This window comes from Podospora pseudoanserina, chromosome 1 (genome assembly GCF_035222485.1).
Source record: "Podospora pseudoanserina strain CBS 124.78 chromosome 1, whole genome shotgun sequence".
Taxonomy (NCBI): domain Eukaryota; kingdom Fungi; phylum Ascomycota; class Sordariomycetes; order Sordariales; family Podosporaceae; genus Podospora; species Podospora pseudoanserina.
In genome coordinates, this window is record NC_085920.1 from 4,060,628 (window position 1) to 4,086,211 (window position 25,584).

Consider the following 25,584-nt stretch of genomic DNA (forward strand, 5'->3'; position numbering starts at 1 on the left):
CAAGACATCTAAGCCATTGTCATATGTTACTGTACATTATTATTGTATCAAACAAGAGCTCGCCACGAGCCCTCGATGCCAACCCATCAAGCCACCTCCATCGTCTACCAATTCAGTGAAACCCCTGTGCCCTGAAACAACGCCCATAACCGTTCCAAATACGCCCATGCTGTAAACTATCCTCCGTCCCAGTCTCGTAAACCACCCGGGGCTTCAACCAGAACTTTTGATGCCTCTTGAGAAGAGAAGAGAAAACAAAGTATGTACAATAGTTTAAAAATGCCGCTGCCCATCCCCTCTCAACTGGGGGCTGCTCGTCATGAAAAGTCTTGTACTTATATTGCACCATGAAAAAGCCATGAGAAGACCACCCCCGCCCCCATCACCAACCGCCTCAATAATCCTCAACCTCACCGATAGAAGACATCTTGAGGTCAATCTCCGACTTGACACTCCTGATCGAAGCCTCAATACGCTTCCGAATAATCGCACCGACCGACTTGGCAAGGTTCTCCTCGTATTGCTTGAGCTGTTTCTTGAGATTAGCAATCTCCGCCCGCACACTGGCCTTGTCGTCATGGTCGTCTTCATCTCCATCGTCATCATCATCATCCCCATCCTCTTCTGACTCCTCTTCATCTTCTTCTGACTCTTCCTCCTCCACAACTTCCTCCTCCTCAGTCTGGGCAACAGGAGTACCAGTATTAGCGGTAAGTGGCGTAACAGCATCAGGAGCAACAGCCGGCGTAGGCTGATCAAGACCCTCCATCGGCGTCTCTGGCGCATTCATGAAAGCATCCATCAGCGCAGCCTCGTCAAGCTCCTCCTCGACCTTATCGAGTTGCTCATCATCCTCTTCACCCTCAGCATCCTCCTCATAATCTTCAGACTCCGACTCCTCGACAATTCTACTGTCTAGAACCTCCGTTCTGGTGCTGACAGCCTCCCGATCAGCCGCCAATAACCTTTCCACCTCGGCCTCCTTGTTCTGGATCTCGAGCTTCGACAATCGCTTGCGGAAACGACGGTTTCTGGCATCGTGCATTGGGGGCGTTATACCGTGTGGCCAGCGATGACCGTGCTCAACAGCCTTTGGCAGCGGCGCAGTCTTGGCCTCCTCCTCGTTCTTGACTTCAGCAAAGACCAACATCATCTGACAAATATCCGCGGACTTGACCATGGCCTTTTTATCCCACGTCTTCATACCCTCAGTGATGGTAGGGAGATCGAGGAGAATCGCCGCATAGTACTTCCCGCGAACAATCCACACAGCACGTCGACCTTCGTCGTCCAGAAACTTAAAGTTGACCTCGGCACCATTGCCGATTTTCTTTTCTGTGATGCACTGTCGTATATAATCGCAGTCTTCGTTGTCCATAAAGCGCATGACAAATTGTTCCTCGATAACCGGATCAATCTCGCGATCTTCCGCCTCCGAGTCGTAGCCTTCGCCGAGAGGCCGGTGAGGAATCTTGCCTACTGGCTTCAGTTTGAGCGTTGGTTTAGTCGAGATGGTGCCGCCGGGAGTTGTTGGTTTAAGCGTAATCTTCGTCTTCTTGGCTAGTGGTCCGGATCCATTGGCTAATGGTATGTCCTCATCGTCATCACTCTGATGAGCCCTCTTCTTGAGTGTGGGCTTTGGTCTTCTCCCAGCCTTGGTAGTTGTGACTTTTGGGGCGGGCGGAGCGACGGCAACCTCCTCTGCTGTCAAACTCGCTGCTGGGAAATAGCCAGAGGGAGGATTCGGCTCGGCGGGGGTGGGTGGGAGCGATTTTCGCACCAATTTGATCTTTGGCGCGCCTGATGGCGTTTGAGCACCGGGAGACATTGCGCTGAATCCGGCGAGACCAGGTGGAGGACTTGTCGCGCCAAGGGCTGAGCTTGTGGTTTTCAGGGTGAGTCGCCCGGGAACGGGTGGGGGAGGTGGTTGTTCCATAATGGCGATTGGGATGGGTTTTTGGTATCGCAGTTAGGACTGGTCTCGCGCGAGCGATTCGATTCTGGAGGTTTGCGGTTTAGAGGAAAAGTCGCGACTCGGGGTAAGATGTTGTAGGATGAGTTCGTGGCTCGGTGTAGCGGCGGGCGGGAGTTTGAACGAGTTCTTGAGCTGAGGATTGGAAGCGCAGTCAAAGAAACCGTGGTCGCCGTGTCGCCATGAACGTGGGAAAAGGTGATGGAACGGAGAGAAGAAAATTCAACCTGCCCCGCGTCGAATTGCTGCTCCTTTGACAGGCGGGAGGTGGCCAGCAAGGTGCCTTTGGAGAGCTCTAAAGTGGATGTTGAGATTCTAGAGCTCGGGCCACTGGCATTCACTCTGCCGCTCGATAAGCCTTATCAGAGGATGGACCAATCGCTGCACCAGCCACCTACAGTGACATCAGCCACAACTAACGTTGACATTCGAAGTGGGCCAATGGTCTTGGAAGCGGCAGCGTTTTTGGCACGTCACGTCTCTCTTCCTCCACCCAATTCCACCAAGACACCATCGCATCTCTTTTGTGAGCCAGACATACTCGGTTGAAAAACAGTTGCGGGAGAATAGCCGTCGGCTCACAGGTACGTACCATACATACGCAACGGTCTTACTCTCAATTCCGTTGTCGGCGCAACACTTGGAACAAGAAATTCATCATGTCGTACTCGGGTCCTCCAGGTCTCCCAAAGTCGGCGTCGCACCCTTCGCTGCCCCCGCGCCCTCCGACTACCAAGCTCCCCGGTGGCTTCAAGCCTGCCTTCTCGGCCGCCCCGACACATCCGCCGGCTCCCTCAGTCCCCGGTTACTCAGCGCCGCCCTCATACCCAGGCTACGGCGCCGCTGCCGTACCCGGCTATGGCGCGCCCCCTTCAGCAGCGCCCTACGTGGGCAACCCATCAACTCCCTCCGTAGGAGCTGGATATGGTCAACCAGGAACATACAACTATCAACAACAAAGCTACCCGCAAGCGCCAGTCGCACAAGCAGCCTCGAGCTACTATGGCGCCCCCGCTACCAACAGCTATGCCACACCTCCCCAAATTCGGAACCCCTTCGCCGCCCCTGTAGCAGCCTCTGCCGGCCCCGCGGGTGACTATGATCCAGAAATGGCGGCTCAGATAGCGCAATGGCAAAGCGCCTACATGCCAAAAGATCCATCAGACCCGGCAAACAAGACTGCTGACAAGGGCACAAATGGACAAGCAACAGCCGATACAACCGACCCCAACGTCGGTGAGGACGGGACCGACAAAAAGAAAACGGTATACCGAGAAGGCGGCGGCAAAAAATGGCAAGACGACACTCTTCTCGAATGGGACCCTACCCATCTACGTCTTTTTGTCGGTAATCTGGCTGGTGAAACTACAGATGACTCTTTACTGAAAGCTTTTTCCCGGTGGAAGAGCGTACAAAAAGCCAAGGTTGTCCGTGATAAGCGAACGACGAAGAGCAAGGGTTTTGGCTTTGTGAGTTTTAGCGACGCAGACGACTTCTTCCAGGCAGCCAAGGAGATGAACGGCAAGTATATCCAGAGTCATCCTGTGGTTGTGCGCAAAGCGAAGACAGAGATCAAGCCGCAGGCTGTCAAGGATGATAGGAAGGGGAAGCATCAGCATAAGAGGGGTAATGGGGGAAATAAGGCTGGGAATGGGATGGGAGGGCAGGAGAAGGGCGCTGGGGCTTACGAGCCGCATCTTGGCCCTGTGGCTGGGGGTGGGATTGTGAAGCCGGGGCAGAAGACGAAGGGAGGTTTAAAGTTGCTTGGTTGAGTGGAAGTATTGGCATTGTTTTCAGCATTGTTTGAGCCTATCATTTGGTCGTTCAGAAGTGTGCTTGGATATTGGATGCTACAAGTGTATTGCTATGAGATGCAATTAGCCGCTGTGTATAGATTCTCATTTGGTAGATAGATGTGGGTTTCCATGGGTGCCTAGGTTGGTTTTGCTATCATAACAAGTAAAAATTCACTGATGTATCATCTTGACGAAGAATTTATGTTTTGTATTCTGCCATTTTACGCCTCCTATGCTGCTATGCTATGTATGATGTGTGTTGTCTGGTAATGATAATGTACGCCTTGCCCGCCTATCTGTCTGTCCGTATACAGACAGAAAGACGGATTTGAATGCCCAAAGAAAATTTTCCAAGATAGCGCCGCCGTCTCCCGAACCCCCCTTCCCCACTACTCCGTATGTGTTCGCCTGTACTTTTCCATGCTGTTTTGTTTTCTGTGCTCGACTCCAACTCTTTCCCGCTCCCGTCCCGTTTGGTAGGTATAGATGTTGACGAAGTAAGCTTAACTTTAAATGTTGTCTGGTTTCCTTCTTGTTGTTCCGGGGGTATCATAGATATACAAATAACTGAAAAGAAACATAAGAAAATCAAATACAGTGTTACAGCGGTTTAATCCTCCCTCCTAACCTGCAAATGCTTATCCGGGGATTTCGACACGGGCCTACTAACGACCTCTGCGCCGTCCGCGGTAAACAACACCCCGTTGTCGTGATCGTCAAGACTTTCCCTCCGCAACAAACCCGCGGCTTCACCCCTGCGAAGGAGATCATCATCACCATCCTCCTCCTCGTCGCTGCCGCTCGAGGGACCATCAGTGGTGTGCTCTTCCAACAGATGCTCCTGCCCCTTATGCACACCTTCCTGCGCTTCCCGTCTCATCTTGGAGATTTTAATGTAATTGTACGCTCCTATTGCGACGAGGGTTACAGTCAGGCCGATGATGTTGACAAATGTCATGCGATCGCCAAAAACAATCGCAGCCGCCGAGATGGTGACTGCCTCTTTGAATATCCCCGCGATGGACAAGGTGACGACGCTGGTGCGTTGTAGGAGGGCAAACTCGGCGGCTGTCATGAAAAAGGCGATCATGCCGGGGAATAGGAGGATCAATGGCGCCATGAGGGTGCCGCGTTCTTCTGCTATGGCGGAGAGGCCTTTGATGAGGCCGGAGACACCCTCGACGGGGAAGGCGATGGTCAACAGGGAGACGAACATTACTGGAGCGAGGAAGAAGATGGAGCTGAAGGGGTTGGAGGTGGCGGGGTTGCGGAGGAGGAGGATTTGGGTTAGGGCCCAACGGAAGCCGCTGAAGAAGGCGGCCGAGATGACGAGGAGGAAGCCGGGGAGGTTGAAGGAGACTTCGCCCGCTACCATCATTACTACGCCGAGGGTCATGGTGGCGATGATGGCTGTTAGGCGCCAGGTGGGGGATTCGAGGCGGAAGAGGAAGGCGAAGAGGAGGACGAAGGCTAGGGAGGAGGATTTACACATTGCTAAAGACACGGTGAGTTGGGTGACTGGGGGAGTTGGAGAGAAAGGCAGGGGGCTTACTGTAGAAGGTGAGGGTGATGAATTGCAACGAGGTGTTCCCTAATCCTATGTCGAGACCTGTTGCTAGACCGCAGGGGCCGATGCGGGTGAGGTAGAATAATGGTGACATTAGGGGTTTCTTGGATTCTGGCGAGTCCAGCTCGCCTGGATTTGGAACATGGCCGTTGGTGGGCCGGAAGGATGGGAAGAGATATAGGACGAGGGAGGCTAGGGAAAATTGCACGAGCATGTGCATGGCTGTTGTAAACATAGGAAATGGGAAGCCGAGCTTGTCGGGAGAGAACATCCATTTGTTGTACTATAAGATACGTCAGTATCTCATGGCAGAGAGAGGCCAAGGATTTTTTGGGGGTGATGACTTACAAGTGATATCAACAGGGAAAAAAAGTACCATAACCCAATGAGCCCAGCGTTGATTAACAACTCCTTCATCACAAAGCGGTCCGCCTCTTTTTGTTCTTCTGGCGACACCTTCTCTCGCACTATTCTCTGGTCGAGTAATTGGTTGCGAGTTCTCTTTTTCTTTTTTCTCGTCCGCTCCTTTGCCGTCAAACCAGTCTCCTCGTCGTCATGAAGGTCCTCGTCCGACAATTCCACGTCCAACTCGTCCAGCCGTAGAGGTTCTCCCAGACTGCCCTCCTCTGATATTTTTGGCTCGTCAATGCCATGGCCCCGCGCGTGTGGCGACCGGTGACGATTGTTAGCGACATTGGCGGGATTGATCAAGCTGCTTCGTCGGCGACGGTGCCCTGAGGGTGCTAGAGAATCCATCTCGATGTCGTCACCAGCCAATCTGGATCCCGTTGCGGGATGTGGGTGCGTGGAGGATGTCCAAGGGCCGGGGACTGGTACAACAGCTGCTACCAGTGGTGTAGCGGATAGCGGTGTCGCGTGCCCGGGAGGCGTTGGCTTCTGCTGATCGAGATGTCTCGGGACAGAGACGTCGGTGTCGGTGTCGGTGTCGGTGTCGGCGTCAGAGGGCGGTTCGGGGACGGGGAGATGGGACGGAGGATGGGCAGGTTCAGTTGATGGGAATAGGGAAGGGAGAGACATTGTTCAAACGTCGGAGCCCTCACTGGACTCATCATGGGGTTCAATTCAATCAATTCCAGCGCATTGGTGTTCGCTAAGCTCTGGGCCCGGTGGTCCCTAGCATCATCAGCCATGGCAGCAAAGATGAGCGGTGGAGCGGTTGGGGCCCCGAGACGTGGCCGGATTGGTCCCAGCGATGGTCCAGCAGCAGCAGGAAACAGGGGGACCGCCGGCTTTGGGCGAGGTCGCCAGTGGTTGGCTGCATTTGCCAAGCCTACTTGGAACGCGCCGGAGCATTTTGCCTGCCCGCTACCTGGCATTCAACTGTCTTCCACTGTTAACCCATCCGTGATCGCCTGTTATCTTTGCTTTCCATTTGATGTTTGATGATGTCTCTCTCTGTCTTCCAATGACGTTATCTGGTCTTCATTTTTGTCCGCCAGGAGAATTACAAGAGTGGAACGGACCGAAACCAAAACGTGGTGACCGGAACACATAGCCGAAGATGTACAACAACCCCAGAGACAGAGAGTAACACCTACTCAGAACGACGACTGAACCCTGAACTACCTCTACGGCAAATATCATCACTCCCTCAACCATCTCGGTTGACTAACAAGATCCTGAGAACAGGCCGTAGGGAGATGGGATGTTGACAAGAGCCAAGCTTCCAGTCCACCTACTGCTTGGATCACGTATGTAATGGTTACTAATAGCCTCGTGCAGCTTACCATCACGGCCAGGCGACCCCTTTATCCTGCACCGTTCGTTGCTGTGTTGCCGTGGAGCATTTCACATGTACTACTTCGTCTGAACTCTGGAATCTGTACGGCTTTCCATCTCTGGATGGTGGTCACGAGACAAAGCCAGCATGATGCTTAGCCCGGAAATAACCCCACCATCCACATGCATGTACAGATGATTGTACAAGAGCCTGTCTTCTCAACCTTGGGCAGCTGATGGTGACCAGAGATGTATCAGAATATCTTCACGGACCCCTTCGCTTCTGTTCTGCCCATATCATCGAAGCCCCAACCTCCAAAAGCCCGCCCATGGTAGCTTCTCTCAGCTTGAGCAATCTGACGGAACTAGGCAGGTGAGAGTACTTTACCTATGCGCTTCGGGGTCTTTATTCGGCCTCACAGCAAGCTCAAAACTATCGCCATTGGAGGGAGGCAATGGGTGCTGACTCAGTATGCCACCCGAAACACCCGCATCTGCTGCAAAACGGCCAACACGATAAAAAGGAACGAGTGTTTCCAGAGCTGTAAGCCTTATTCATGATCATGTAACGAATCTAAAAACCTATATATATTTGAGGTGGTGTTGAAGGTCGCAATATTTTGGGTGTAAGAATTAGATCTTGATTTGATCGTGGGGCAGCTTTCCATCCTGATCTAGAAACTGATCGGCCAAAGTATTTGTTGTCGTCATTGTTTGTTTCCCCTCCAAGAGCTAGCTACATATCTGATCAAAGGTACTTTAGCTTTTTGGTTTCTTATTCATCACGCATGCCGGCTGGCTTCAAGTACTATCAGCCAGACCCCACCAATACCGACGCTTTGTCAACGATACCGCCGTTCAAAATGGCGGCATCGTGTTCGACCCAGGGTGCTGGTAGCCAGATGAGACAACAGGGTGCGGGGTATCTGCCGATTGAGAATTATGGCTTGATTGGAAACATGAGGACATGTGCCCTCGTGGGCATGGATGGCAGTGTTGATTACATGTGTTGGTGAGTTTGTCTGAATTCGAGATCAGAACATCTGGCTAATTGATATATACAGGCCCGAGTTTGACTCTCCTTCTGTCTTCTGCCGCCTCTTGGATAAGGATAAGGGGGGTTATTTCAGCATCCATCCAGCTTCCCATCTCAATTGCACCACCAAACAGCAGTACTTGCCTTCTTCCAACATCCTCCAGACCAGATACATTCACGAAGATGGTGTCGTGGACCTGGTGGACTTCTTCCCTCGACCCAAGAGCTCAAAGGTCATCTTCAAGGGGCCCAAACAATCGGCCTATCGAGAGATGACCAGCGTTCAAGAAGAGCTCAAGAAATGGCTCGTCCGACGTGTAGAGTGTATCCGCGGCCACCTCGAGCTCGACGTCGAGCTCTTCCCGGCCTTTGAGTACGCCACCGAACCACACGAGACCACCATCGTCCAAGAAACCAACGTCGCCCACGGTTCAACAAGCAAAACCGTCACCTTCCACAGCAAAAACGTCAAGCTCCAACTCGACGTCACCATCGACCGGGGTGAAGACAACGACGACAAGTACCCCAGCGTCAAGTTCAAAAAAGTCATGAAAGAAGGCATGCTCAGCGAAGGCGTGGTAGCCAGCATCCACGTCCACCCAGGCCAGGCCGTCTCCTTCGTTTTAAGGAACGACCTCCCCAACCACGTAACAGAGGTCATCTCCCCCGCCGTCCTCGACACCCAACAACACGACACACAATCCTATTGGTACAACTGGATCTCCCAATCCAAATACAAAGGCCGCTGGCGCGAAGTCGTCTCCCGCTCCCTCATGATCCTGAAGCTCATGACCTACGAACCCACCGGCGCCATCATCGCCGCCCCCACCTTCTCTATCCCCGAAGACATCGGCGGCGTCCGTAACTGGGACTACAGGTTCTGCTGGGTCAGGGACGCATCCTTCACAATCTACATCCTCCTCCGCCTCGGCTTCACAGAAGAAGCAGACGCCTACATGGACTTTATCAACGAGCGCTTCCTCCAATCCCGCGTCTCCGACGGTGGACTTCCCATCATGTTCACCATCCGAGGCGAGACTGACATCCCCGAGCGGGAACTTTCCCATCTAGACGGGTACAAAGGCTCCAAACCGGTGCGCGTCGGCAACGGCGCGGCGTTTCATCAACAATTCGACATTTATGGCGAACTGATGGACGCCATCTACCTCTACAACAAATACGGCAAACCCATCCACTACGACGCCTGGGTGACGGTCCGTCAGCTCTTGGATTACGTCCTGACGATCCTCGACCAGCCAGACATGTCCATCTGGGAGGTCCGCAACAACAAGCAAAACTTCACTTACTCCAAAATCATGCTCTGGGTCGCCTTTGACCGGGGTCTGCGGCTTGCCGAGAAGAGGAATTTCCCTTGTCCTAATAGGTGGAAGTGGCTGGAGGCAAAGGATAAACTCTATGAGGAAATCATGGAACGGGGCTACAACAAGGAGATGAAGTGTTTCGTCCAGAGTTATGAGAACAACACCATGCTGGATAGTAGTATACTTATCGCCCCGTTGGTGTTTTTTATTGCGCCGAATGATCCGAGGTTTTTGAATACTTTGGACAGGATTATGTTGCCGCCGGAGAAGGGGGGGTTGACGAGTACTGGGTTGGTGTATAGGTATGATACGGAATTATCCGAGGATGGTAAGCTCCCCCTTTGCTGATTTCTTGACAAACAGACCACAAGCTGACACAACTGCTGAAATAGGCGTGGGAGGGAGAGAAGGCGCGTTTAGCATGTGCACGTTCTGGCTGGTGGAAGCCATGACGCGAGCGTCGGTGTATGAGCCAAAGTATCTGGTCAGGGCGATCAACCTGTTTGAGAACATGCTCAGCTTCTCGAACCATCTGATGATGTTCAGTGAAGAAATCAGCAGGAGTGGTGAGCAGTTGGGGAACACACCGCAGGCGTTCTCCCATCTGGCGCTGATCAGTGCGGCGTTTAATTTGGATAGGGTGTCGGAGTTTAAGCGCTGAACGGTGAGGTAGTAGATACTTATGAGGAAATGATGATATGTAAAGTTTTTAGTTTATATGTTTCCGTCTGCATACCTCGATTGGTAGCCATTCACCCTCCCCACAAAAAGCGAAAGTGACACTAGCCTATATTATATGGTGAACCACGCCTGAAAGGTGGACGAATAGGCCTTTAACTATCTGTAAAGACTTATCAACTATCTTAGAAAGCTTCACAATTATCCTTCGAGGTATGTCTCACAATATAATATGGGTTGATCTACTTTCACTGTGCCAAATATTTGTGGTGAGGGCGCCATTATACATCAATATTACAACACGCTATTTCTGTCGCTACTTTCAGTCCTATCCCTTCCTCAACATTAAACTGGCCCATTCAATCAGTGTATCTGCTCCAGCTTCTATTCGTGCTACCTCCAGAACCCCTCCTTTGCGCAAAGTGAAATAGCACCCCCGAGTACCTAGATATCCTCTTGTCTTCCGCAAATCACCCCCAAAAAAAAAAAAACGCCACTCGCTATGCCTGTATTTTCCCTGCCTGGCCCAGCAACTCAAAAATGGTATCTAAAACAAACGCGCCGGTACCCATGCTTCTTCTCCTCTTGCTCAATTTGCAAGCCTGAAATCAAACTTCTACCGACCCCAACACGAAAAAGCTCCCATCAGACGAGCAAAATGTCTCACAATCATTCACTGCCCCCGCCTCCTCCGCTCCACCCTCTCCCTCAGTACTCACACTCTCCCTTCCCAGCGTTGGAGGACTAGAGACAGATTCCTTCCCAGTCTTCTAAGCCCCCGAGTCATCCATCTCAACCCCATTTCCCACACCACCCATGCCAATCCCAATGTCCAGATCCATATCCACGTCCTCATCCGCAAGCGAACTAAGCCCCGAACTGCCCGGACGTGAATCTTCCCCGTCGTCATTTATGAGGTTATGGTTCTCCAACGGTGGTGGTGTCGGTCTCTCGGCCGCCTTTTTTCGTATCTCCTCCCACTCTCTGATGCTTGTCGGGCCTCCTCCCTCAATAGCTACCTCTCCTTGCTCGATTGGTCGGCCTAGAAGTGTGCCAAGAAATTTGGTGTCGTCCGCTCCTTTGCTGTGTTTCTTTACAAGGGCTATGCATGAGTTAGCAAGATAAATCTGTAATAAAAAGGAGGCCAGGGCGGAACAAACCGTCAAGATAATCCTTCGCCTCATCATTTCCATCAAGCGCTATCCTCTGAATCTCCTTGTTGATTGGCCCCATCGCCCAGGCTATAAATGCCTCCACTCCTCTCATGTCCTCGATTCCGAGGTAGTCTTGCTCCTGTTGGGACTTCTCCGGTAGTAAAGCACCGACTTCTTGAAGCGCCATCCGCACGTCTACTACTGATGGTGTGGCGACTGAAGGGCTGGTTACGCTTGGTGGTGGGACATAGTCGGAGTAGGGGTTAAGAAATGGGCCGTCTGGCGCGATGAATGTGCCGTTATTGAGCTCAAAGAGGATTTCGTCCTCGTCTGTGAAGCCATCTAGAGCGTGGCTGTTGAGGGTGGCGTGCTTGGCCGTGAGGAAGCATAGTCGGTCGAGGTAGGCAGCTGCTAGTTGCGTGACAAAATCCAATACTGAAGGCTTCATTGCGTGGTAACCGGTTGCGCGAAGGATCTGAAGGACTGCTGGCCTCAGGAGGGCCTGGAAGTAAGCCGGCGTTGGCGCCATTCTGAGAGTGCTTGGGATGAGGTTGATGAAACGGGTGATGATTTTTGAATGGTGGTTCGAATTGTGAGCGATGGATGAATAAAAATCGCACGCAATTCCCGATTCTGAGTTTTAGTTGACAAAAGTGCCGAGTCGATGAGTTAGGTCAAACAGCTCGACTCCCACGATGTGGGTTGGCGTGTTCGACTTGGGGGGTCGCAACCAGAACAGCTCCAGTCAACAGCTCTCTGCCATCACCGTCGACCTCCTATCCGATGATCTCCCCAGTCTGAGCTTGCGCTGCAATTTGACCCCAGCTGGCGCACTCCCTTCCCAACTTCCGCTCTCCTCGTCTCAGCGTCAGTAACCTTCGGTGTAGAACGTGATGTCGTAGCTGAATCCTGTGAGTGTATCGATCTTTAAACACGCAATTCTGATATGTAATATGATAATAGAGTCGTGAGAGGTACCAATTGCGCGCTGATGAAGATTGTTGATGCTGATTTGGAGTCGGTGATGTGAGTGAGTGGGAGTCGTGAACTTTCAGGTGAACCGTGCCAGGCGTGTCTGCAGGGGAGCTCACCTGCGGTGGTGGAGCGCCAGGGTCCACACCTTCGGTGAGAGTGGGGTGGCTCTAGCATTCCCGTTATTTGCACCCTCACCCCCTCCATGGACATCATTTTCTACTACACAGTAAGCTCATGATGAAGATTTGCTGTTCTGCAGCAGGTACTATGAGCATGATATTCTACGAGGAGTGAGGCAACATATGTGTATTATTGTTCCGCCGTGTACCTACAAAACCCAACGCGACACAGTCTCAGGCCAAGAGTCTATACCAAAGCAGCCTCGAACTGACTGCTGACTTTTCCCTGGAAACTTCACTTCTAGCCACTATGTAACGAAGCCAGGTAATTCGGACCCAGCTGAATGGTGGATATAGTCGTGCTAGGTAGGTATCTCGGGAAGTATGCAGCCGAATTTCTGCGAGCAACAGACAGCGGTAACCACCAGTCAGCTCGCTGTAGACACCAACATACGAGACTCGGCTCTATCATTCGAGGTCTCAGGATAGCTTGACTGAAGCCCAAACACCTATACCCATAGTACTCATTCCTGAGGTAATATGCTCCCCAAATCGTTGTATACATACAATACATCATATTATACACAAAGGCGCGGACCCCCCATTCGCCCAACACCTCACCACCCCCCAACCCCAAAGCCAAAGCGACCCTACATCACCCTTTACATGGTCTTGAGGTAGTTGCTCTCCTTGATGTTGGCACGTCTCTCCTTGCGCATGGCCTTGCGCAGTTCCTGTCTCTTGTCGGCCGCCTCCAACACCTCCTTGAGCTCGCCGGTCGGGGCGGCGGGAAGGTTGATGGTCTGCTTCTGGATTGGGATCTTTGGTGCGAGGGCCTCGAGGTCACCGGATGCCATGAGTTTCGCCTCGAGTTGTCGCTGTCTCTTCGCCGCTAATCTACGTTGCTTCTTGGATTTGGCTGTGAAAAGGATTGTTGTCAGCAGACGAATACTCCCCTGACCGCACACACACAAGAATGAAACATACAATAAGCATCTCCAGCATCCGCATCAGCATCATCGCTGCGCTTCTGTCCTACTTCCACGCACTTCCAGAGCCACTCGGGGTACTGATCATCGGGGAGCGCCACAGGATCGGTTTTGCCCTTGAGGTAGTTGAGGCCGTTGAGAACGGTGCCAGCAGGGCATGACGAGAGACCGGCGGCATTGTCTGTTGTTGGCTCGGTGTTTAAGGGAGTGAGTTCGGGAGCCTCGGCGGCGGCAGCGGCATTGCGCGCGCGGAGGGTGGTGCTGAAGAAGGCTTGTAGTATCCTCGGTGTCGTCCTCGTCACTGTTTGGGATGTGATTGCTGTGAACTGCCTGGAGGTCAGACCAGACGCCTGCCGGAGACAACTTCGACAGATCATGGTTTTTGAAGAATGTGTCGGCGAACGGGGGACTGCTGTGGTTGGTGGTGGAATGGGGGAGGGGGCACTTCTTGAAGGCCGCGGGTGGTTTGCGGAGGAGCCAAGCTAAAAATTTCTAGGGAGGCCGAGATGCACAATTGCGCCGTTTGGTAATTGGATGGATGTCATGTCCAGCTCACGACAAGCGCAACATCTACATTTTAAAATCAACTATTGCGCATGGGCATAAAACATGCAATTGGCATTAAACATATTCACGGTGGTTTTAACAGGTCTCCATTGTCTGTATTTACAATATCGAGTCCCCGGCACAGCGACTCAATGGCCAAGGTAAACAGCTGCCATGCTTGCTCTGCCGTCATGGCTGCTTGTTCCTGCCGAGTCCACCCATCCACCACCACAGCTACCCGGCCGTCCACTTTATAATGCCGTCTATTCACTCCCCAAAGCTCACATTCACTGTCCTCAAAATCCATGTCGGTCCGTAACCCCTCATTCCTTGGGAATAATGTTTTGCTGCTCAAACAGGTAACCCTTGGCCCGGGAGTCCTTGAGAAGCTCGAGATACCGCTCTGCACCATATCATTAGTATATATTCAATGACAAACACCAAAAATTCCGCATAGTTTCTGGCCAGAATCCCCAATCACATAGCGTCGATCCTGTCCTTCTGATGCCCTGCCATCTTCCCCAGACCAAGACTAACCTCTGAGACGACCGCACTTCTCCAAGTGGTTGACACCCTCCCGGTAGTAACATTTGCTCAGCTCCTCCCGCACTAGCCGACCCATCATGACCTGAACCCATTGCTCCCGGATAATGGCATCTTGAGCGGCCTTAAGGCGCTTGGTGTCCTCGAAATCGACGCCATCGAAGGAGGCGGGGACCTTGGGCTTCTTGGCCAGGAAGGCCTCGGACTCGGGGGTAGGCATGATTCTGGAGGAAAGGCCTGCGAATTTGGGATATTCGGGGCCTGACTATCGGTTTGTTGCGGCGGGTGGACAGCAGGGTTCGGTGCAGCAGTCCAGCGACGGAGATGCTTCACTTCGAGAGTGGGATGCCGAACTCACAACGCCATAGCCAGCTGCCCACCTACCGCAGGTGGTCCGAGCTCCCAAGCTTGCTGTGCGCTCTGCCATATTCTGCCTGATTTTGCAGGCGGCAAATTGGACGCAACACTGCCAAGGCCAATTCCGTGCACAAAACCCATTGCAGCCAACTAGCGTGCTTCACCGCCCGCGTTGCCCCGCTAAAAAGTACAAGATAAGATTTTTTTCTGCTTATCGAGCCTCGCGAGCGCAAGCTTTTGCGACTGCCCTCTTATAAATTTCTTCCCTCCTTCCCCCAACCTCCCACCAAACTTTTTCTATCTGCATCCTCTCACCTTCGCCCATCTCAGGAAAAGCATCTTTCAGCCTTTTCCACTTCAATCTCTATCACATTCACAATGGGCAAGACCAAGGAAGCCAAGGGCAGCAAGGCCACCAAGGCCGCTGCTAAGCCCGCCGCCTCTCCCGTCGTCAAGAAGGTCGAGAAGGTCGTCAAGTCCGCCAAGGAGGTCGCTAAGAAGGCCGTCGGGTCCAAGGAGAAGGCCACCGACAAGAAGTCCAAGAAGAAGGTCGAGTCCGAGTCTGAGTCCAGCGAGTCTGAGTCTGAGTCCGACTCCGAGTCTGAGGCCAGCTCCTCCAGCTCCGAGGAGGAGTCCAACTCTGATGAGGAGATGGTCGATGCTCCCGTCACCAACGGCAAGGCTAAGGCTGCCGCCGCCAAGGAGAGCTCCGACTCTTCCGACTCTGACTCTTCCGACTCCGACTCCGAGTCTGAGGAGGAGGAGAAGCCCAAGGCTGCCGTGAACGGCAAGGCCGCCAAGGCTGAGAAGAAGGCCGAGTCCGGCTCTGACTCCGTAAGTCACCACTACCTGACCATCATGGCTGTCCATGCATCATGCTGACCGATTCTTGACAGTCTGAGGAGGATTCCGACGACTCCGGCTCTGACTCTGACTCTTCTGAGGAGGAGGAGGAGTCTTCCGAGGAGGCTTCTTCCGAGTCTACCGAGGAGAAGGCTGAGCCCTCCAAGAAGAGAAAGGCTGAGGAGGAGGCTGAGGAGCCCGAGGCCAAGAAGAACAAGGCTGTTGAAGACAGCGAGGAGAAGAGCGCCACCCTCTGGTGCGGCAACCTCGGCTGGGGCATTGATGACAACATCCTCTACGAGGAGTTCAAGGACTTCGAGGGTCTCACCGGTGCCCGTGTCGTCTCCGACAAGGAGAGCGGCCGGTCCCGTGGCTTCGGCTACATCGACTTCGACACCCACGAGAATGCCGAGAAGGCTTTCAACGCCAAGAACGGCGGCGATCTACAGGGCCGTGAGATGCGTCTTGACTTTGCTGCCAAGCCCGCTGCCGCTCCCCAGGACCGCGCTGCCGCCCGTGCCAGCAAACATGGTGATGTCGTCAGCCCCCCCAGCGACACCCTTTTCGTCGGCAACCTCCCCTTCAGCGCCGATGAGGATGGTGTCTCTGCCTTCTTCAACGAGGTCGCCAAGGTTCAGAGCCTCCGCATCCCCACTGACATGTAAGTTGCTACCTGCCTCACTCCTTTCTCTCTGTGCTCATGCATGCTGACAACATCTACAGGGAGAGTGGCCGTCCCAAGGGCTTCGCCTATGTCTCTTTCTACTCCATCGATGATGCCAAGAACGCTTTCGAGCAGCTCAACGGCGCTGACATCGACGGCAGACCAGTTCGTCTTGACTTCGCCAAGCCCCGTGACAACAACGGTGGCGGCGGTGGTGGTCGCGGTGGTGGCCGTGGCGGTTTCGGTGGCCGTGGTGGCGGCCGTGGCGGCGGCCGTGGCAGCTTCGGTGGTGGACGTGGTGGTGGTCGTGGTGGTGGCCGCGGCGGCTTCGGTGGCGGTCGCGGTGGTGGCAGCGGCTTCCAGGGCAAGAAGGTCACCTTCTAGGCGAAGAAGACCGATGGTGATGAAACCAAACGTGGAGGCCATGGGGCCCGTGGCAAGAAGATCGTCTTCTGAACAGAGGTTGGGGAGGGAATGTGAACATGCTGTCCTGGGAATGGGACACCAGAGGGTCGAGGTGGAAAGCGATGCGCCGCACACAAAGTGGGATCGGTTCGAGGGCTCTATCTAAGACATACTCGAGGGCTTGTTGGTTGTCGGCTTTTGAGAACTTAAACTCCAATCCTTTGGAGTCGTGGGCTTGAGATTGCGACTGTACCTGAGGGCTTTGATCGTTGAACACTGGCTGGTTTGCTCTTTGACAGCTTCTTGCATCGGCTGCCGCGATGCTAGCTGGTTCTGCCAGACCTTGGCAATCAGCTTGATCATAGATGGGTTTCCCTGGCACTCTGTCGGCTCGTGGGTTTTTGTGGGCTCTGCTGGCTTCGGCCATTGCTTGCGCGCGCGGTTTCCTATGAGGGTTCTGGGGTTCAAGGGTTCATTCTGGGGGCATCACAAAAGTTTTGTTCGGTTATAATATCCACGGCGTTTTGCTTTTTTTCCTTTTATTTACTTGGTACGCCAGTAAGTATGCCAACCCTTATGGTTCCGACTTCCAGCGAAGTCATCTCGATACCCAGTCAGCAGGAGCATAATGAGTACATACGTAATCCATAGCGCGGGTGATGATTGTGTCTTGCGTGGTTTTCGGCGTTGTTTCGCACTGACCAGCAGTATTCAGCGACATGTTTCTACTAAAAGGTCAGTCTTTTCTCTTTTCTGCGTCTTCGCCCTCACATGATGATAAAAGGGATTCCTATGCCATTCGGCTGTGAGGTATTGATACAGCTACGGCTGTAACAATTGTTCCTTCTGACATTATTTCTTCGCCCTTCTTTTGAGCTGTTGCTACTTGGATTCAATGATGCTAACAGCTTGCAGTGTACAGGAATTAGCCGATCGTAAGAGATATCTTTTAGACCTAGCTCATAATAGAAAAGAAACATTGTTTACTTCAGCATCTGTCCGTGTCAGTTTCTTTTCCAACCATGTGTTGCCCGTGTCAATGCTTCCGTGGCCGTTGCTAAAGAATCCATTTTTCCATTGGTCTATCCAATGAACAAGCACAGCTGCCAAGGCCGCTGTTGAGCGGCTTCCTGATGCAAAGTCCACCGCCGGTTCGCCATCAGCAAAGTTGAAACCACCAAATGATCAGGTTGATCCCGTGATCGGTTCATCTCAACCGTCGTCAAGCTCTCGGATGTTGTTGACTTCGGCTCCGATAAGCCACCATCCGTCGCTATCAACGCCATGCAAAGCTTTCCATTGGCCAATCACCAGCCAGCTACCCCACCATGACGCCGGCAGTGGCAGATAGCTTGGGGTAAAGCCGAGACAAAGCGGTCCAACAGAATGGCGTCCCTATATTCGACCATGGAGCTTGTGGGCGAGACCGGGAGATGATGGAATGAGGGGAGAGCTTGTTACCGCAGTATAATTTGGCGGATGGGAGCTGCAGGCAAACGTCAGGACTTTTGCTGTTGTGGCAGATTAAAAAGAGACGGTGTTTGTCTCCTGCGCCGATTCAAGCCGGTGGTTGACATCCTTTATTATTCATTTTTTTGATCGGAACCAACGAAGGAGAGCTAGTTTTGGATTGATAAAGGACAATGGCGTCACGGCAGTTGAGAAGGTTTTCGCTTTCTTCTTCTGGTATTACCACTCCGGCTGCTTTTTCTGGGGTGAAACCTAGGTTGTTGTTGTTGCTGTCAGCTACTGCACCGAGATTGTTATCAACGAGTTCGACGAGGATGTCGACGATTGCGAGTTTCAAGATCCCCAAGGTGGCTAATGAGCCTAATGTATGTTTGTCACTGGTGGTCTGGAATGATGGGAGATAGCTAATAGGCATAGCACCACTACGCCAAAGGCTCAGCACAGAGAGATGGTCTCGCAGCAGCAGTGGAAGCCCTCCAGAAGAAGGGCCCGTTGCAGGTACCTCTTGTGATTGGAGGGAAAGAGGTATGTACTACCCCATCCTCCTTTTCCTCCACTTACCAATATCTAACACCCCCCTACCAGATCACCACCGAGTCCACCGCAACCCAATACTCCCCCTCCTCCCACACCACCCCAGTAGCGACCTACTCCCTCGCCTCCCCAACCAACATCCGCACCGCCATCTCCTCCGCCCTCGCCGCGCAAGAGTCATGGTCCTCCCTCCCTTTCGCCGACAGAGCAGCCATCTTCCTCAAGGCAGCAGATCTCATCTCGACTAAATACCGCTACCCCCTCATGGCAGCAACGATGCTAGGCCAAGGGAAAAACGCGTGGCAGGCCGAGATCGACGCCGCGGCGGAGCTGGTGGATTTCTTGAGGTTTAACGTCCAGTATGCCGAGGAGCTGTACGCCCAGCAACCGGGACATAACAGTCCGGGGGTGTGGAATAGAGTGGAATACCGCCCGCTGGAGGGGTTCGTCTACGCGGTGAGCCCGTTTAATTTTACGGCCATCGCGGGGAATTTACCGGGTCTGCCGGCGCTGTTGGGGAATGTGGTTGTTTGGAAGCCGAGTGACTACGCAATTGCGAGTAACTGGTTGCTTTATAATATTTTGGTGGAGGCTGGGTTGCCTAGGGAGGTGATTCAGCTTGTGCCTGGGGATCCGGAGGAGGTGACGAGAGAGGTGCTGGCGCATAGAAAGTTTGCGGCGTTGCATTACACGGGCAGCACGGCGGTGTTTAGGAAGCTGTATGGGGAGATTGGAAAGGGGGTTGCGGAGGGGAGATATCAGAGTTATCCCAGGATTGTGGGGGAGACGGGGGGGAAGAACTTTCACTTGGTGCACAGCTCGGCGGATTTAGAGAATGCGGTTGTGCAGACTGTTAGGGGGGCGTTTGAGTACCAGGGGCAGAAGTGTAGTGCTACCAGTCGGTTGTATGTGCCCAAGTCGAGGTGGGGGGAGTTTAGGGGGAGGTTGGTGGAGGAGACGGAGAGGTTGACGGTTGGGAACCCGTGGGAGCATGAGAGTTTTGTTGGGCCGGTTATTCATGAGGAGAGTTTTAAGAAGTTGGCGAGGACGATTGATGAGGCGAATGGGGATGAGGAGTTGGAGTTGCTTACGGGGGGGACGTATGATGGGTCGAAGGGGTGGTTTGTTAAGCCTACTATTTACTTGGCCAAGACGCCGGATCATAAGCTGTTTTCTACGGAGTTGTTTGGGCCCGTGTTGACGGTTTATGTCTATGATGACACGACTGATCCGGTTGGGGCGTTTGGGAAGGTGTGCGATGTTGTGGATGGGACGACGGATTATGGGTTGACGGGGTCGGTGTTTGCGGCTGACAGGGCGGCGGTGAGGTTTGCGGAGGAGAAGTTGAGGAATGCGGCGGGTAACTTTTATATCAACTGCAAGAGCACGGGAGCAGTGGTGGGACAGCAGCCGTTTGGAGGGAGCAGGGCGAGCGGCACCAACGACAAGGCAGGGAGTATCGCCATTTTGGGGAGGTTTGTGAGCATGAGGAGTATCAAGGAGGAGTTTAACGCCACGACAAAGGTGGCATATCCGAGCAATGAGGTGTGAGCTGGAGGGGGAGCACGTGCGAGGGTTGACACGGCCATCTGATTGGAAGACTTGGTAGATGGTGACATTTACGACCGGAACGAACATTGACAAGCTTCTAGTTCTTCATTAGGGAGTTTGGGTAGGATGGCTCTGACATACAGATAATCAAAAACGGTTACACAGGTATATTGACGGTCCACGATGGTGGGTGGGTGGAGCATGCTGTGAAGGTTTGCCGGGCACATGTGTGAGGCATTGGATGGGCTGTTTCCCTTCCTCAGGGTATCACCGGGCAAAGGGTTACAGTTGCCCCGAGCCGTTGGGAGATAGACGGGCATCATTACTACCGAATGGTAGCCTCTTTTTGATGGTCGTGCGAGTGAGATGCTCTGAACGCCCTCGTGTACCCTGATGGTTTCCAGGGGATGGATGATCGACAGGCCCTGTACAGAAAATGGGAGCTATGATCTTGCCAAGTCCATGACACCCCATTTGGTTTCTTGTAGAAAATGCTTGGCTCTGGGGTGAACTACACAGCCGACTTGACACGAGTGGTGGCCGGCCAATCAACTTGGCGGATTCCACCCCGTGCTGCCCAGAAAGGATCGGGACTCGTGAAGCTGAGCACGCGACTGTGCTGCTCTCTTTCCTCGCCAGCCAGCCAGCGATAGCAACCTTGCGGGTGTGGGCACGGTGTCGCAAATTCACAGTTGAGCTCCCTCCCGATATCTGCCTTGCCTGCTTCCCGCTGCTTGCTCACACTCAGGTTGGCGGTCTGGTTGGTTTTATACAGGGTCCTGTTCGATTGTTTATCCTCCCCCCGGATCTTCAATATAACAACCAACTTATTTTTCCCATTCTTGATCTTTCTTTCCATCATGGACGATTCCATATTGTAACCTTGTGATTGCCGTCAAGGCCTCGTTTTCCTTGCTTCTTTCATCACCAGTGCTGAGCACGTTTCGTCCCGGAGCATCGGTCCCCAACTTGCTACGCCTGTGCCTTACCTTTCATCTTGTTACGCATACATTCATTCGGGTCGAAATCAAGATCAGGTCATTAAGATGCCTCGAACGACATTACCCCCGACTCCGGCTTCCTCAACCGACATCAAAGGGAAGGATGGATCAAAGATGGTGTCGCTTCAGATGTCGTTTGAGCTGCCTCCTCCAGCTATAGCTGCCAAACCGACAAACGCGGCAGCATCTTCATCCCAGACGGTATTTCCAATGCAAGCCAGCGAGACGGTCAAGTCAAGAAGGCGGACGGCTGCTGCTGCTGCTGCTGCTATTCAGCCTGCCCCAGCGAAGGATGAGTTTGTCCTTCCGCCTCCCCCGACGAGGTCTCGCAAGATCATTCAGATGAAGCCCAAGGAGGAGACGGCAGTGTCGACAACATCGACGACAAGGACGGCTGCTGTTGCTGGCAGTTCCAAGTCCAACAACGCAGCCGGCAGTGCTACTACCACGACTACCACCACAACAACCACAGCCGGAACCAAGAGAAAACAACCCTCCGCCACGAGCGCCGCAGGGAGGAAAATCGCAAGAAAAACCGCCCATAGCCTCATCGAACGTAGAAGAAGATCCAAAATGAATGAGGAGTTTGCCGTTCTCAAAAGCTTGATCCCAGCTTGCACTGGGGAGATGCACAAGCTGGCTATTCTACAGGTAATATGTCCCCCTTTTTTCCCACCCCTTTCCTTCCTATCACTAATGACATACCTGTCCCCAGGCCTCAATCGAATACGTCCGCTACCTCGAAGACTGCGTCAGCCAGCTCAAAGCCCAACGCAGCAACACAACATCTGAATCAGAAGCAAACGCGCCCACCCCGACCACTAACACCCTCCCCTCCCCGGTTTTCGCACCGTATATCCCGTCAAGTTCCTCCCCCGAAGACGTGGAAATGTCAGGGCAATCTCCCTCATCATCTACCTCGGCGGCTCCATCACCGGCGTTTACGCCTACTGTGTCGCACCCTCACTCGAGGTTGCCGTCTATTTCTCCTGCTTTGCTGCCGCTGGATCAATCCCGGAATCGGCACGGGTCTGTTTCTTCTGTTTCTACGGGCACGGATCATTATAGGTCTGGGTCTTTCTCGCTTGGGGGGGGAGGGGGTAGTAGTGTCTATGGGACTTCGTCGGCGATGACGAGTCCGGCTTTTGGGCCGCAGCAGGGGATTGGGTATGGGTATGGGGGTGGAGGGCTGGGTTCGCAGTTGACTAGTCCGGCGCTGGGGCCGAGGGATTTGGATCAGGAGGCTACGGCTGCGCTGTTGATGTTGAATCAGATGGGGGGGAGGGGTGGGGGTGGGGGGAGTGGGAATGGGAATGGGAATGGGAATGGGGAGCAGAGGGGGCGGGGGATGAGTGTGAGGGATTTGTTGAGTACGTAGACTTGATGGGGGAGTGGTAAGGTGGGATTGATGGCGGTTGAGATGGGTTGGGATTGGTGACCCTTTGGGGAGTGATAACCCTGTGTGAGATTTGGGATGGATGACCCGCTGAGATGGACTGGGAATGGTGACCTTTCGGGGCTTGATGACCCAATGGAGATGACTGGATGAAAGGACGGTGTTGGCAACCAAAGTTGGACAGTCAAGATGTTTCATCAAGAGGAGAAACAAAAGTGAGCCCGGCGTGTGGCCTGATAATGATGTACTCTCCCTATCTCTGGGACGAAAAAAAACAGGGGCTGGCTGGGATCAGGAAGGCGTTTACTGTTTTGTGTAATCGGCTGGGTGGCTAACTATTTGTGATGTTTTGCCAGTAGATTTATCTTTTGTTGTTGGTCGTCTGAAGTCGGTATTTGTTAGGTAGATGCATGGTCTTTTCTGGCGCGCGAACTCGGTATCTGACTCGCAACTCAATCCAAGCTGCTCGCTCTTTCGGTTACAATCGCACCGAGATATTGTGTACATTGAGGATACGCTATGATGACCCGAGGATAAGATAAATGTCAACGATATACAGTTCGCCGCCTAGAGAAAATCGTTCGAGTTGATGTTTTGGCTGTTTATCATGTTGCGAAAAAAGGGGGATCTTCACAATGGAGGAAACCGTTGCATCAACATAACTCAGGATGGATGGTTGCAGGTTGGAGGTGTTGGGGGGACTTGAGGGTCAAAGAGGCAGGATGACTGACGATTCCGATGGGAAATCGTCCCACGCGTCTGAGTTCTAACGTCTGTGGCGATTGGTGAAAGTCTGGGGTTTCATCCGAGATCGTACGAGTGCTTGTTTTGGGAGTGCCGTGCCCAAGCTTACACAAGCAAGACAAGCATTGTCGCTTGCGGGTAGCCCCTTGTTGGTGGCACGTGACACCCCTGACTCCAAACAAACATCGACAGAGGAGGAAGACGACCACGAACGTTGACGTAGGAGTTGAAGCAAGGCTGGGGTTTTGTTCAGGTTGCGAGTGAGGCGATTGGGGGATGTGGAACTGGCGGATATGGGGGGGGAGGAAGGCAAAGGTCGTCTTGGCAGGGGTCTAGGTCGAGGTACTCTGTCCAGTGGAAGATGTGACTGACTCTCCTTTGGGAGTGATGGCATGGAGATGAGCAGTTTGGAGGTTGCAGGAAGAGGTTGATGGATCTGGTATATAGCCGTGGATCTCCCTCGTTGTTTTGTGTTCATCTCTCCTCTCAGCATCAGCAAGCACCAGCTTCTATCAACAACAACTTTCACTTCATTTTTGTTCTTCGTCGGCTCTGGAAGTCCGACCAACCCATTTACTACAGGAGCCGCACGGCGTGGATCAACCCCAGCAGCGGTACTCTCACCTTTGTACATTCCCTCGCTTTCCCGTTCACCGGCCAGGGGAAAGCGTTCAAGCTTCTCTCCAGCATCATCAACAATATCATCGTTGTCGTCAAGACTCCCTCTCTTCGCCCGCAAGGTACTCACTCACCCCGCGCACCCTCCCGCCGCTTCCCGGCTCCAACGATTATCTTCATTATCGACTCGGTCCTAAGAAGCCGGCATTCCCTTCTAGACCGTTACCTGCGCGAGCCGCCCATCACCACCATCACCATCGGTTAGACAACTTTGAAGAAGAAGACGGCAGATCACCCACCGACACATCCTTTCGTCGGCAGCAGTCAGTCTCACCACCCCTTGTTCAACCATCATCATCAGCAAAGCCTTCTCGCACCGTCTTCACCTCGTCGGGAAAAGCCCGTCCTCTCCGCCTCGTTCAGCAATCCCGCAAACGCAGGCCGACAGTCTTTTACGCCCAGCACTCGCACAGTTTCTTGCAGTCGCTGACTTGTATCACGATCAACCAAGACACATCCTTTTTGAGTAGTAGCTCTTCTTCAAACGACAAAATGGCTTCCAACCCCGTCATGCCCAAGGTTGCTCCTCCCTTTCCTTCTTCCTCTGCTGCCCCTTCCCCATTCCCCAATCCAACCAACCTCCCCCCTCTGCCCCCCTCTCGTCCCACGTATGATAGGGGTATGGGAGCTGGGGAGAGATTTGGTGCTGGTGGACAACAACAACAACAGCCATTATCATCATCAAACAATAACACACAAGAGAAGCTACTTGCTGACTTACGCCGCCAGGTAAATCTTTTTGTTCTCTCTCTCTTGCTTTTGTTCGACGCCCGACGCGAACGATGTGTTGACGTGAGAAATCATTAGCTCGACGACTCCGCCTCGGACGCCTCGTCGGTCGACTCGCGCGGCCGTCGCCGCCGCAGAAACAACAAGCAGCTCGCCCAGGCTGGCGGCTTGTCCAACCCTGCTGTGTTGCCCCGTCTGGCTGACACCAAGCCCGTGAGGCTTCAGCTTGGGCTTAACCTTGACGTGGAGGTTGAGCTGAAGGCTAGGCTGCAGGGTGATGTCTCGTTGACACTGCTGTAAGCTCTCCTTGACTTTTCATTTCTTATTGTTGCTGACGATGTTGTGATGGAAAAAGTCAATAAATGACCCTGACCTGACAATTTTTCTCACCAAGGGTTGAGGAGAAACCCACGGCACGGCCGAAGGAGAGTGTGGAGTTGGTGCCGGATTTGTTTGGGGTTGTTTATGGGTATAGTAGTAGTCATGAAGGGAAGGTGAAGGAGGAGAGGAAGGAGATGTTTTACATGCGGATTGGGCAGATGAGCTTCAGGCAGAACTGGGTTGAACGAGAGGTTAGCAGCTCGCTTACGCTCACGGTTTGCCTGTTGATTCTGGCTTTGGGGATATTGATAGGGTTTGTGGTTGGGAAGTGGGTTGATTTGGTGCTTTTTGGAGTTGGGGTTTCGTCAGGGGGTTGTGCAGTGGGCTCTGTTGGGATGGATCCTGTTGGTTCATCAGAAACAGGCTCGACTGGTGTTATTGTTGGGTCAGCGGC

General features: G+C 53.1%; 13 protein-coding genes across 13 annotated transcripts; 8 read left to right on the top strand and 5 right to left on the bottom strand.

Annotated features, from left to right (window-relative positions):
* Window positions 1-394: 394 nt before the first annotated feature.
* Window positions 395-1,936, bottom strand: QC764_111760 (uncharacterized protein; the record flags this gene model as incomplete). Its single annotated transcript, XM_062942433.1, has 1 exon — window positions 395-1,936. The coding sequence occupies one exon, from the start codon at window positions 1,934-1,936 to the stop codon at window positions 395-397; it is 1,542 nt and encodes a 513-aa protein (XP_062805381.1).
* A 695-nt stretch (window positions 1,937-2,631) lies between these two features.
* On the top strand, window positions 2,632-3,744 carry QC764_111770 (uncharacterized protein; the record flags this gene model as incomplete). Its single annotated transcript, XM_062942434.1, has 1 exon — window positions 2,632-3,744. The coding sequence occupies one exon, from the start codon at window positions 2,632-2,634 to the stop codon at window positions 3,742-3,744; it is 1,113 nt and encodes a 370-aa protein (XP_062805382.1).
* A 212-nt stretch (window positions 3,745-3,956) lies between these two features.
* Window positions 3,957-7,048, bottom strand: QC764_111780 (uncharacterized protein). Its single transcript, XM_062942435.1, has 3 exons — window positions 5,684-7,048; window positions 5,321-5,618; window positions 3,957-5,262 (listed from the first exon to the last, which is right to left on the bottom strand). The coding sequence occupies exons 1-3, from the start codon at window positions 6,371-6,373 to the stop codon at window positions 4,379-4,381; spliced, it is 1,872 nt and encodes a 623-aa protein (XP_062805383.1). The 5' UTR covers window positions 6,374-7,048; the 3' UTR covers window positions 3,957-4,378.
* On the top strand, window positions 6,655-10,202 carry QC764_111790 (uncharacterized protein). The gene is made up of 3 exons (XM_062942436.1): window positions 6,655-8,087; window positions 8,140-9,761; window positions 9,826-10,202. The coding sequence occupies exons 1-3, from the start codon at window positions 7,864-7,866 to the stop codon at window positions 10,092-10,094; spliced, it is 2,115 nt and encodes a 704-aa protein (XP_062805384.1). The 5' UTR covers window positions 6,655-7,863; the 3' UTR covers window positions 10,095-10,202.
* Window positions 10,203-10,343: 141 nt separating this feature from the next.
* On the bottom strand, window positions 10,344-12,309 carry QC764_111800 (uncharacterized protein). Its single transcript, XM_062942437.1, has 2 exons — window positions 11,272-12,309; window positions 10,344-11,213 (listed from the first exon to the last, which is right to left on the bottom strand). Exons 1-2 carry the CDS (start codon window positions 11,792-11,794, stop codon window positions 10,882-10,884), a joined length of 855 nt encoding a protein of 284 aa, XP_062805385.1. The 5' UTR covers window positions 11,795-12,309; the 3' UTR covers window positions 10,344-10,881.
* A 215-nt stretch (window positions 12,310-12,524) lies between these two features.
* Window positions 12,525-13,870, bottom strand: QC764_111810 (uncharacterized protein). Its single transcript, XM_062942438.1, has 2 exons — window positions 13,347-13,870; window positions 12,525-13,278 (listed from the first exon to the last, which is right to left on the bottom strand). The coding sequence occupies exons 1-2, from the start codon at window positions 13,723-13,725 to the stop codon at window positions 13,022-13,024; spliced, it is 636 nt and encodes a 211-aa protein (XP_062805386.1). The 5' UTR covers window positions 13,726-13,870; the 3' UTR covers window positions 12,525-13,021.
* Window positions 13,871-13,972: 102 nt separating this feature from the next.
* QC764_111820 (uncharacterized protein) lies at window positions 13,973-18,177 on the bottom strand. The gene is made up of 2 exons (XM_062942439.1): window positions 14,432-18,177; window positions 13,973-14,297 (listed from the first exon to the last, which is right to left on the bottom strand). Exons 1-2 carry the CDS (start codon window positions 14,655-14,657, stop codon window positions 14,218-14,220), a joined length of 306 nt encoding a protein of 101 aa, XP_062805387.1. The 5' UTR covers window positions 14,658-18,177; the 3' UTR covers window positions 13,973-14,217.
* NSR1 (nuclear localization sequence binding protein) lies at window positions 14,985-17,699 on the top strand. The gene is made up of 4 exons (XM_062942440.1): window positions 14,985-15,628; window positions 15,691-16,298; window positions 16,361-17,441; window positions 17,622-17,699. Exons 1-3 carry the CDS (start codon window positions 15,173-15,175, stop codon window positions 16,683-16,685), a joined length of 1,389 nt encoding a protein of 462 aa, XP_062805388.1. The 5' UTR covers window positions 14,985-15,172; the 3' UTR covers window positions 16,686-17,441; window positions 17,622-17,699.
* Window positions 18,093-18,143, top strand: QC764_111840 (uncharacterized protein; the record flags this gene model as incomplete). The annotated part of the gene is made up of 1 exon (XM_062942441.1): window positions 18,093-18,143. One exon carries the CDS (start codon window positions 18,093-18,095, stop codon window positions 18,141-18,143), a length of 51 nt encoding a protein of 16 aa, XP_062805389.1.
* Window positions 18,178-18,349: 172 nt separating the features above from the next.
* PUT2 (1-pyrroline-5-carboxylate dehydrogenase) lies at window positions 18,350-20,261 on the top strand (the record flags this gene model as incomplete). The annotated part of the gene is made up of 2 exons (XM_062942442.1): window positions 18,350-18,541; window positions 18,594-20,261. 2 exons carry the CDS (start codon window positions 18,350-18,352, stop codon window positions 20,259-20,261), a joined length of 1,860 nt encoding a protein of 619 aa, XP_062805390.1.
* Window positions 20,262-21,307: 1,046 nt separating this feature from the next.
* Window positions 21,308-22,640, top strand: QC764_111860 (uncharacterized protein; the record flags this gene model as incomplete). Its single annotated transcript, XM_062942443.1, has 2 exons — window positions 21,308-21,913; window positions 21,978-22,640. The coding sequence occupies 2 exons, from the start codon at window positions 21,308-21,310 to the stop codon at window positions 22,638-22,640; spliced, it is 1,269 nt and encodes a 422-aa protein (XP_062805391.1).
* A 1,192-nt stretch (window positions 22,641-23,832) lies between these two features.
* Window positions 23,833-24,285, top strand: QC764_0013890 (uncharacterized protein; the record flags this gene model as incomplete). Its single annotated transcript, XM_062939933.1, has 2 exons — window positions 23,833-24,142; window positions 24,239-24,285. The coding sequence occupies 2 exons, from the start codon at window positions 23,833-23,835 to the stop codon at window positions 24,283-24,285; spliced, it is 357 nt and encodes a 118-aa protein (XP_062805392.1).
* Window positions 24,286-24,572: 287 nt separating this feature from the next.
* QC764_111865 (uncharacterized protein) lies at window positions 24,573-25,467 on the top strand (the record flags this gene model as incomplete). Its single annotated transcript, XM_062942444.1, is given in 4 exon segments — window positions 24,573-24,599; window positions 24,888-25,105; window positions 25,204-25,381; window positions 25,390-25,467. Coding segments are annotated over 4 exon segments (501 nt in total).
* Window positions 25,468-25,584: the final 117 nt, after the last annotated feature.

Excerpts from the sequence above, each read along its gene's own strand:
- QC764_111820 (XM_062942439.1), bottom strand. The coding sequence starts at position 14,657 with ATGCCTACCCCCGAGTCCGAGGCCTTCCTGGCCAAGAAGCCCAAGGTC. Across the intron at positions 14,298-14,431 it reads GAAGTGCGGTCGTCTCAGAG|AGCGGTATCTCGAGCTTCTC; the intron begins GTTAGTCTTGGT and ends GATATGGTGCAG.
- NSR1 (XM_062942440.1), top strand. The coding sequence starts at position 15,173 with ATGGGCAAGACCAAGGAAGCCAAGGGCAGCAAGGCCACCAAGGCCGCT. Across the intron at positions 15,629-15,690 it reads CCGAGTCCGGCTCTGACTCC|TCTGAGGAGGATTCCGACGA; the intron begins GTAAGTCACCAC and ends GATTCTTGACAG. Across the intron at positions 16,299-16,360 it reads CTCCGCATCCCCACTGACAT|GGAGAGTGGCCGTCCCAAGG; the intron begins GTAAGTTGCTAC and ends CAACATCTACAG.
- QC764_111800 (XM_062942437.1), bottom strand. The coding sequence starts at position 11,794 with ATGGCGCCAACGCCGGCTTACTTCCAGGCCCTCCTGAGGCCAGCAGTC. Across the intron at positions 11,214-11,271 it reads GGCGAAGGATTATCTTGACG|CCCTTGTAAAGAAACACAGC; the intron begins GTTTGTTCCGCC and ends ACTCATGCATAG.
- QC764_111780 (XM_062942435.1), bottom strand. The coding sequence starts at position 6,373 with ATGTCTCTCCCTTCCCTATTCCCATCAACTGAACCTGCCCATCCTCCG. Across the intron at positions 5,619-5,683 it reads TTTCCCTGTTGATATCACTT|TACAACAAATGGATGTTCTC; the intron begins GTAAGTCATCAC and ends CGTATCTTATAG. Across the intron at positions 5,263-5,320 it reads CATCACCCTCACCTTCTACA|CAATGTGTAAATCCTCCTCC; the intron begins GTAAGCCCCCTG and ends CCGTGTCTTTAG.
- QC764_111810 (XM_062942438.1), bottom strand. The coding sequence starts at position 13,725 with ATGATCTGTCGAAGTTGTCTCCGGCAGGCGTCTGGTCTGACCTCCAGG. Across the intron at positions 13,279-13,346 it reads GGATGCTGGAGATGCTTATT|CCAAATCCAAGAAGCAACGT; the intron begins GTATGTTTCATT and ends TCCTTTTCACAG.
- QC764_111790 (XM_062942436.1), top strand. The coding sequence starts at position 7,864 with ATGCCGGCTGGCTTCAAGTACTATCAGCCAGACCCCACCAATACCGAC. Across the intron at positions 8,088-8,139 it reads AGTGTTGATTACATGTGTTG|GCCCGAGTTTGACTCTCCTT; the intron begins GTGAGTTTGTCT and ends TGATATATACAG. Across the intron at positions 9,762-9,825 it reads TACGGAATTATCCGAGGATG|GCGTGGGAGGGAGAGAAGGC; the intron begins GTAAGCTCCCCC and ends CTGCTGAAATAG.